This window comes from Lactuca saligna, chromosome 8 (assembly GCF_052625555.1).
Source record: "Lactuca saligna cultivar CGN05327 chromosome 8, ASM5262555v1, whole genome shotgun sequence".
Lineage (NCBI taxonomy): Eukaryota > Viridiplantae > Streptophyta > Magnoliopsida > Asterales > Asteraceae > Lactuca > Lactuca saligna.
In genome coordinates this window covers 216,825,112-216,834,941 of record NC_136424.1, presented here as the reverse complement: position 1 = coordinate 216,834,941, position 9,830 = coordinate 216,825,112, and the positions used below count along the sequence as shown (strand labels likewise).

The 9,830-nt window shown below is 33.6% G+C and overlaps 1 protein-coding gene across 2 annotated transcripts; it reads right to left on the bottom strand.

Annotated features, from left to right (window-relative positions):
• Positions 1-1,187: 1,187 nt before the first annotated feature.
• Positions 1,188-8,537, bottom strand: LOC145010075 (uncharacterized). Of its 2 annotated transcripts, none has more exons than XM_078968664.1 (10): positions 8,120-8,537; positions 7,055-7,132; positions 4,911-5,232; positions 3,701-3,927; positions 3,502-3,604; positions 2,962-3,062; positions 2,708-2,882; positions 1,887-2,057; positions 1,687-1,787; positions 1,188-1,549 (listed from the first exon to the last, which is right to left on the bottom strand). In XM_078968664.1, exons 1-10 carry the CDS (start codon positions 8,378-8,380, stop codon positions 1,490-1,492), a joined length of 1,599 nt encoding a protein of 532 aa, XP_078824790.1. In that variant the 5' UTR covers positions 8,381-8,537; the 3' UTR covers positions 1,188-1,489. The 2 variants fall into 2 exon arrangements, with proteins under 2 accessions (XP_078824790.1, XP_078824791.1); XM_078968665.1 differs by having other exon boundaries at positions 5,073-5,232; positions 8,120-8,536.
• Positions 8,538-9,830: the final 1,293 nt, after the last annotated feature.

Sequence of the window (9,830 nt, the reverse complement as noted above, 5' to 3'; positions counted from 1 at the left end):
GGAAGGATCGGTCGACCAGAGGGAGGATTTTGGTGAAGAACACGATACAGAGAGTAATTGATATTTCAATTAATAGTTAATTTGATTTTTTTTAAATTTTTTTAATACCAAATTTACCCCGATAGTCTATTGCTAAAAACCTAATATACCATTAAATTTAGTCATATTTACAAAATATGCCATTAATAATCTAATACGTCCAAAAATCTGATCCAACGCTCCATTTTTAGTTTTCGGGTTTTCGGGAAACTTTGAGTTCTCAAATGATTCTATCTCTCTATCTCTGTATCTCTCTCTCTCTCTCTCTCTCTCTCTCTATGTATGTATATATATATATACACACACACACTACATAATTTATGTGCATCACAATTGTATTCGCTAATATTACATCACGAAGGAGCATGGACGAAGCTTGCTTAGGGCAAGGGGGGCTGTGGCCCCCCTGAATATTATGTTAGAAATAGCCCTTCCATTTTAGTTTATATACATATTTAGCCTAAAAATATAAAATTTATGTTGTGCCCCCCTCTCTCTCTGATTTTCAATTTTCATGTATATAACACTTGCTTGTTTCTAAACAAAGTAGCATTTGCTAGACATTTATATTACACTAGAGTTTGTATCCATGAACAAGTTTTACACCTAAACGAGACTTTTAAATATACAATGTTTCTATAGATGGTGCTTAGTGCATGGAGGAGATGACGTCAGAAAAAGGAAGTGGAAGCCTTTCCACCGTTTGTGCGTATCGTATAGTTTTTACCAAGTTTATACTTTTCTTGTTCCATTAGTAACTTTATTGTGTGTATCTCATCATTTTTTCAGCAGTCCTACACTCACATATTCTTCATGTGGGCTGACATGTCATTGCGTGTATCTTTTTTTTTTTTTTTTCTCATTCGTCCAACACTATCACATTTTCCTACACTACAACATTTACCATGTTTCTACCCTTTTTCCTGAATTCTATTAAATCCCAACTATCCCGCAACTATTTATGCACAATAACAGAACAAAATGGTCCAAAAGCAGCTACATGACCATTCAATCTTTAAAAAAATTCACAAAATGACAAAAAAAAAAAAAAGGCTAGTAGAACATGCTTTTTTAACTGTCAAGTTTAGTCATTGATTTAGATCAGACCTTTATTACCGGTTCAATGCATGTCAAACATAGTATAAACCTTCTGTTGAAGTGTAGAAAGTTCAATACCATCCTATGAAGCTTTTATATTTTTCACACATTCTATGGAGCACAGTTCATATACATTTAAAAAAAAAAATATCACATAAGTTGTTCCATGAATGTTGATAGCTTGGCTCAACGTTTACCTTTCTATTTGGGGGTGTAGTATAAAAGAATACAACACTATATCTATAACTCAGGGATGCCACGTATTCCCCAAGGTTTCACTTTGGTTGCTTTTGCTTTTGCTTTTGCATTTAGCTAAAAATACGTATATAATATACACCATTGAGAGTAAAAATTATATGGAGTCATGATCAGCCAAAAACTCGATTATGCTCGGAAATAACTGTTGTGGAGCCTGCAAATTAACATTAGTAAAAATGTCACTAATCTGTACACAACAACTTTTTGTCACTTCCCATATGATATAGTAGAAATTAATGTTAATTTTTTCTTTCAATTCCCTAAAAAATAAAGAAGATATAAATTACATACCAAACGGCCTCCAACAATATCATAGTGGGCATAGTGTGGCCCATCTGGCTCACCAAAGACTTTGTATGTTGCTAGATGTTTAGGAACTAGTTTGATTGTCTCTGCATTCATAAATTATAAATTTAAATTTTATAAAAAAAAAAAAAAAAAAAAAAAATCAATAAAAGTAAGTTGTTATTTCTTGCATTTAATAACGTTACCATGTACAGCTTCGGGTGGACAAATGACATCAAGATCACCAGCAATTGCTAAAACAGGAACATTAATTTTGTTCAGATGATCTTTGTAGAAGAAAGTTCCACTTCTGTCACGTAATCCACCTTCCTGAAAGGCTGTTGTTAGCTGCAATAGCAGCTTCGCAGGCACCGTGCCTAATCAAAAAAAAAAAATTTAGATAAATCTGTTTTTCTTATTTTTCACAAAATTACATAAATGGTCCCTGTGGTTTACCAAAGGTGACAAACTCAGTCCTTGCTATTTTTTTTGACGAACATAGTCCCTGTGGTTTCCAAAACTTGTGTGAATGGTCCTTTTTGCTAAAACCGTTAGTTTTCGTCCGTTAGTATGAGGGTAATTTGGTCTTTTCAGGTAGCAGGGACTGAGTTTGTTACCATAGGGACCATTTTATGTAATCTTGTCTATATTTTACGTTTATTAGTTTGTGGATTTTCCACCATTTTACAAAGTTCAAAGCGACATTTTAAAAAGTAAAATGGTGGAAAAGCCATAAAATATAGACAAAACTACATAAATGGTCCCTATGGTTTAGTTTGTTTACCCATGGTCTCACAAACTCAATCTCTGCTACCTGAAAAGACCAAATTACCCTCACACTAACGGACGAAAACGAACGGTGTTAGCAAAAATTACCATTCATGCAAGTTTTGGAAACCAATGGGATCATGTTGTTCAAAAAAGATTATAGCAAGGTCTGAGTTTGTGACCTTTGGTAAACCACAGGGACCATTTATGTAATATCGTGTTTTGTCAAAAGTAGAATGGTAAAATAGGAAAAACATACAGAAATTGTTCATAACAAATTTCTCCATGAGGTCTGGATGCATCATATCTTGTGCAGAAATGAGGCGACTTAACCATGACATGACATAAGGAGGACGAGAAGCAAGAGGATAAGCTGCTGCAAGCAATGCACCTAATGGAACAGCACGCACATTCAATACCTGAGCTGGATCTGCCTGCATTAACAAAAAAAAAAAACTAAATCATCATAAATTGCAAAAAAGAAAAATACATGTTTATATGTATAGTATTTACCAGAGGTGTGAGTAGTTTTAGTGATGAATTTGATGTGGTGTAATCAAGTGAAGCCCCCAAAGTAACAATTGCAGCCAATTTGGAGTCTTTTCCTTCGTGAACTTGTAAAAAAAAAATATGATATTTTAGTACCCACGTGATCAAGAAACAAACTGGTATCTTAGCAACTTCAGATGTTTTTTTTTTAATTATTTGCATGATCCTTATACTAAAACATTGCATATTATAATGAATTGACTTCCATTTAATTATGTAGTATAGCATCCTACTTTCATTTCTTTCTATTAGACCAATTTTTTTTTTCTTATTGAAACATTGTACTTTAAAAAACCTACTTAGTTATAGCATTGTACTTGCAATTTAGTATTAGAAATTATACTTTAAAAAATGGAATAATGACATAAAAACCATTAAGTGTGCAAGTTTTGGTCGGTTTTACCCTTTAGTGGATTTAAGGTTCATTAAAACAAAAGTAGAATGGTATAATAAACAAATGATGGAAGTACATTGCTATTTGTTGAATTAAGCCTTTTTGGATACCATTTCGAGAGAGCATGGCATACAGCAAGATACCACCCATGGAATGGCCAATTGCAAGCAACTTGTCATCTTTCGGGTTGCATTGTCTTCGTATGTATTCCATCTGATTTAACAAATATAAGTTATATTAGATGAGAAGATATAACATTAAAAAAAAAAAAAAAAAAAAATTAATAATAAAAATGATTTATGACATCACCGCAGCAGGCACGTCCTCTTCAAGGTAGTGGTCAAAGTCCCAGTTATACTTGCCAAGGATGTCAATTTGTGTTTGGAGGTTTTCAATTGTGGAAGAAAAGCGATCTAGTAAATCTGTAAATGGAGGAGACACTGAGCGTTGACCTTCGTCGATAATATCACCAAGCCTTTGACTTAAATCTCTTATTTGGGTTGCAAGAGTCGAATTTTGTAGAGCTTCTGGAGAACCTGAAATTTTTTTTAAAAGAAAAAAAAAATGGTGTAAGTTTAATGAAGATAGTAAGGGGGAGTTTGGTTCGCATGATGTTTTTGGAAGAAAAGGAATTGGATTATGAGGAAATTGTAATCTTCCACATATTTGGTTGGCAGGAAATAGAATGGAACTCAATAAATAATCTGAATAATTTTTTTAACTTTTACCTATAACTAACTTGTTTAGTATTACTATTATTATTATTAGAGAATGTACGTTTTTTGATCCCTGGGTATAGCTGATTTTTGCAATTTGGTCCTTGTTTTTGTTTCTTGTAACGTTTTTGGTCCATGTTCCAAGTAAAATGACTATAAAGTCCATGAGTACAGTGGGTTTTTGCAATTTTGTTCCTGAAAATAGTCATTTTACTTGGAATAGGGACCAAAAACCTTTAATAATGACCAAAATAGCAAGAGAAAACTTTTTGAGACAATTATGTAACTTACTCTTTTATTTATTTCAATATAAACATAAACGTCAATTACAAAAATGGTCCCTGTGCTTTCTGGTTTTTTCACTGTGTTTAGTCCAAAACTGAAACCTTTTTCAGTTTTGATCCACATTTCAAGGTTTTATGAAACCAGTTTTGGTGATCGATATGAAACCTTGAAATAAGTAGCAAAACTGAAAAATGATTCAACTTTGGACTAAACCCGGTAAAAATAAGAAAGCACAGGGAGCATTTTTGCAATTAATCCAAATATAATGAGGGTATTTTGGTCTTTAATAGAAAAAAGGAAGTACGGAATTGAATTCCTTCCACCAAGTCCTAGGAATGTGTGAAATCCATGAAACATGGAATTTAAAGGAATGATAAGAAATTGAATTCCGTCCATTTGGCAACCAAACGGTAACAACGTGTGATCGAATGGAATTACAAATTCCAATTCCATCAGAATCCACGAACCAAACATGCCCTAAGAGATTCAGATTCACTTAATAAAGAATCCTGATTGACCTTCCTTTATTAGTGTTGATAATCTCTCAGAAAACCGCTTAAAAGTTTCTGTGAATGTCATCAATAACTGTGACTGATCATCGGATTCAGCCATCTCTTTCTTTTCTACAGAGGAATCAGAATTGGGGTTTGGTTGATTTTGGGAAGAAACAGAAACCACACCGTTTTCTTGTGTTTTGGGAGTTGATTCCATTCTTTCAGAAGGAAGGCTGATTGGCTGTTTGACTTCTTTGGATGCCACCTCAGAACTCAATCCAGCTCCTCGGAATTCAAGAATCCAGGTGTCGTATCCTTGGCTTGACATGTGGCGTGCAAATGAAGACTGAAAAAGTTTGAAACTGTCAACAGAAATTGAAACTAAAGAGTGCTTGGTATGATGGAATCAGAGAAGGAATGGAATTGTTCATTCCATTCCACTGAAGAAATTTTGTTAATGTTCATTCCTTAGCCAGATGGTGTTTTGTACATTCCATCATGGAATGAAAATTTGGGATATAACCCTTTTATTTATGTATGCTTTAATGACATAGATAATTTATAGGAATTATCATTATTTTAATTAAATTCAAAATTTTATTTTCTTCAAATAACTGAAGCTATTATTTTTATTAGGGTTAATTACATAAGACCCTATAACCTATTTATTGTTTTTATTGGATTAAACCTCGACTTTTTTTTTTTCTTTCTAAAAAACTCCTTGGGTTTTTCATATTTTTCGATTTTCCCCTTACATTTTTCCATTTTTTACAATTTGGCCCTTATATTTTTCCATTTTTTTTTATTAAACCTTAACTTTATTATTATTATTTTTTTTCTAAAAAAACCCTTACATCTTTGTATATAACCAGAAGATTACTGGTAAACCTGCTAAAAGGGCCAAACCGAAAAAATGGAAAAATGTAAGGGATTTTTAAAAATAAAAATAAATTTGAGATTTGATTCGGAAAAATCCAATATATAGGTAGGGACTTGTATGTAATTAACCCTTTTTATTATAGCTTTTCCAGTTTTAATGAGCTTTTATTACGGTTAATTTTTTATTTGGGACTAATTACATAAAAGTCATTAAGTTTGGCAGAAATGTTCGGATTTACCCTTTTGTGTATTTCTCGTTCATTAAAGCCGTAAGTTTGCAACTTTTTTTTTTCCAATTTTACCCTTTTTGCAGGTTTACCCGGTAAAACCAAACATTTTTGCCAAACTTAAGGGCTTTAATGAACCAGAAATACACAAAAGGGTAAAACTGGAAGAAAAAAATGTTGCAAACTTCTGGCTTTAATGAACAAGAAATACGCAAAAGGGTAAAATGGAACATTTCTGCCAAACTTAAGGGACTTTATGGTATTAGGCCTTTTTTATTTTTGTATAAAAAAAAAGTATTAATTATAATTAAAAGAGTATAGAATAGTGTTTAATTATACTTTGTACTTACATATAATACATAAATTCATTCCATTCATACAGATCCAACCAAACATAATCATGTAATGTAAATACTCATGCCATTCAATAACAAGCAAAGTGTGTGTTAAAGATGAAATTGTATCCTTCCTTTCCATAAGCATCCGTATAAATAATTTACCATAATGACTAATCTACCCTTTATGTATTTGGTAGTCTTTTTAATGATATTCTGTTAAGAGAGACACGAGACCAAACTGGTAAGAGATTTTTGGATTGAAGCACAAAAACTACAAGGTTATGCAATTGTCGAGGGATCATTATGTAATTCACTTCTCTTTTTCTAATAATTCCAAACAGCCAATGCAAAACTATTAGTTCAGGGATGAAAAGTGAGTTGTAAGAATAGTCCAGGGACCATTTATGTAATTCACTACAAGTATAAATTTGGCAAACCAAATGTGATCGTTAAGAAGCATTACAAAGATGCACAAAACCTTTGGTGCCTTGTTCATAATTTCAAATATAATTATAAAATAAGATATATTGATAACTGAATATAATAGTTTGGATACAAACTTTAAATTGAAACATTAGTGAATAACAAGTCTTTGTGTGTTTTCATTTAAAATAATATTCAGTCCCCAACAATGACACTTAAAGCTTATTAAATAATTTAAGTAATGATTATGTAAAGAATGATGAAGCACAATCATAATTCATAAACATAAATTTAAACTCACCCCAGGAGCAAGATCATATCCAATTGCATTTGTTCCAACACCACTCAAAAGCAATAATGGATGATTTCTTGAAGGTGCCTACAAGCATGCATAATCAAAGTAAACTCTCAAACAAATAGAGGTAGATCAAAAAACAGCCATAAAAAGTTATAGTATCATATAAACCACAGAATTTGAACTTGATCAACGAATTAATTGCATCCACTTCTTTTAATTCACATCAATATCTGTTTTAAGATCTTTCTTTGTAGAGGCAAAATCACCTAGTCTGAGAAATTCATGATATAAAAAGATCAATTTACATAACCAAAGATATTTGTTTCCATATTACAACTGATTTGATATAGAACCAGATTCAACAGTACTTGCATTTTGTGGACAGATTAAAGAATATGGTGAATCAGTGATCATGTACTTATGTGAGCTCACATATAATCACATGAAATAAACAAATGAATATGGTATCTGTGCATTTCAACAACTTGTCTTAATCCATGAAAATTGTTAGGATCATATGATATTTCATAAATGCTAAAGTAGTGCGTTAGTTGAAGGAGCTCTTTCTTCAGAAGAAAGCCAAACATAAAGGGATAAGACAGAGAAAATATTCTCCAACTGTTAACCCATAGTTGGTATTTGTATCGTGATGGGTCAATTAGGTCATGCTGTGACGTATGCTGTGAGGTTTCTTCCTGAAGGTAATCCGCAAGTGTCGTTAGAACTGAATCACTAACAAGTGTCATTAGAGTTGTTAGAACTAGAGGTATGTCTAATAGGTGAACTTTAATTTCAATTGAGTAAGATCGTAGCTTTGAGTTTTGATTAAAACTGATGCGGGCACGCTAGTTATATGGATTGATTGGACAACTGCTTTATTCTGAGGTTGGGCATGGCGTTTTGCACTCAAGAATCCAATGACATTCATTTGCTATAGAGGACATAGTGTCTGTACAGAATGACATATCAAAGTGACCTCCCTTCCGATTGATAGCGTGTTACATACATTAATTTGAGCAACGATTGATTTAAGAATTTCGATGAAGAAGATGAAAGGAGAACACACACCTTAGGAGGAGGCTTGTAACGCCAGAGAGCGAGTCGCCAGTCGGAGTTATGAATTGAAACGTAATGAAGTTCATCAGCAGTACAGATCGGAGGCTTGTGAGATATTCTCTCTACGGCCGCCGCATGGGGCGGTCTCAGCCGGGGCGGCGTACGAACGGAAACGGGTCTGGGGAAGGGCGATTCGTAGCGACTGGGGTTCAAATAGCAAAAGGTAGCAGCAATTTGAATTGCAGATCGAAGATCCGATTGGAGGAAAAACATTTTTGAAGTTGGAATGAATTTACTATATCTATTCGTTTCGATCGCATGTGATGTTGTCTCCTTTTTTTGGCACAAAATCCTTCAACGTTTTGAAAGCCAACCTTCCATGGCCATTGCAGCTTCATCTGTTGCCGGGATATATCAGGATAATACATATAAAATCAGGACCTGTAAAATATAAAAAAATGGTAACAAGTTTGAAAAAAAATTCGACACAAAATCAAATTTATTAGGTGGTTGTGATGCTAAACTCCAATGGCCTTGTACTGAGACTAGTAGGGTGCACTTTGGTGTGGGTTTTGGTCAAAAACTCAAAATCAAACCGTAAACCGAATATATTGTTTTTGTAGTTATAGAAATCGTTTGGCTCGGGTTTGTGGTTCTTTCATGTGGTTCGGTGTCTAGTGGTTTCGGTTCGGTTTTTAAACTAAATGCATATGTGTTTTATGTGGTGTGGTTTTAAAAACCGTAAAACCATTGGTGGTCAATTGGTTATTGACCGGATTGTTAGAATTGTTTCATTTGTAGCAAATTGTCATGGTTTAATTCCAGACCATGCGACCTTAATAATCTTCTTAGTAATCTTAGACCCATGCGACATTAGTAATCTTACTATCAATTTCACCAAGTAAGCTGAAAAATATAAACAATGCTAACATTAACAAGGAAAACTTGCAAATCAGAAAATGTTGGAATACTCTTATTATTTATCATAAAATTTGGGATACACAAATGAGGGGGAAGAGTCCTATATATAAAGGCTTTCCATGGAATATAAAAAGACAAGGAAGGCCAACAGTCTAGATGAAGGGACACGATCTAGATGCTCTCTATCTGATGAGATGGATCAGATCCAACATGCTAGTTGGACTTGGGTTTGGGTCGTAACATGCTCCCCCACCCGATTTAAGGACGTCCCCATTGTGTCTTCATTGTGGTGTCATATCACGTCTTCAAACTACCACAAGACTTATTATCGTTCCCGACTTTTCTCATCTTCTTGACTTCTTCCTCGCCATTCCACTGAATCAGGTATTCCTTGTAGTTAAGTACCCTTTGTTTCTGAATTACTAGATCGGAAAAGGTACAATCGATCTCTTTGTTAAACTGAGTTGTGGTATTCCTTGTAGTTAGGTACCTTTCGTTTCTGAATTACTCGATCGGCCAAGATACAATCAATCTCTTTGTTAAAGTGAGTTGTGATGATGGTTGGTGCCCACTTGGCCCTGTTCCTGCCGGATTGCAACATCCAAACAATTGTAAGGTAAAAATTTCATTTTTATTTCAACCATTAAAACACCATTTAGTATTACCAATCATTCAAAAGTATATTAATGTAAAAACAGTTATCATAGTACAATCCCTAAATCATAAAGTTGCAGAAACATGGGTTGATGCAGTGCAGTCATGTCGGACCCTTCCTTTTGTACCGGAAGTACCTAAAACCATA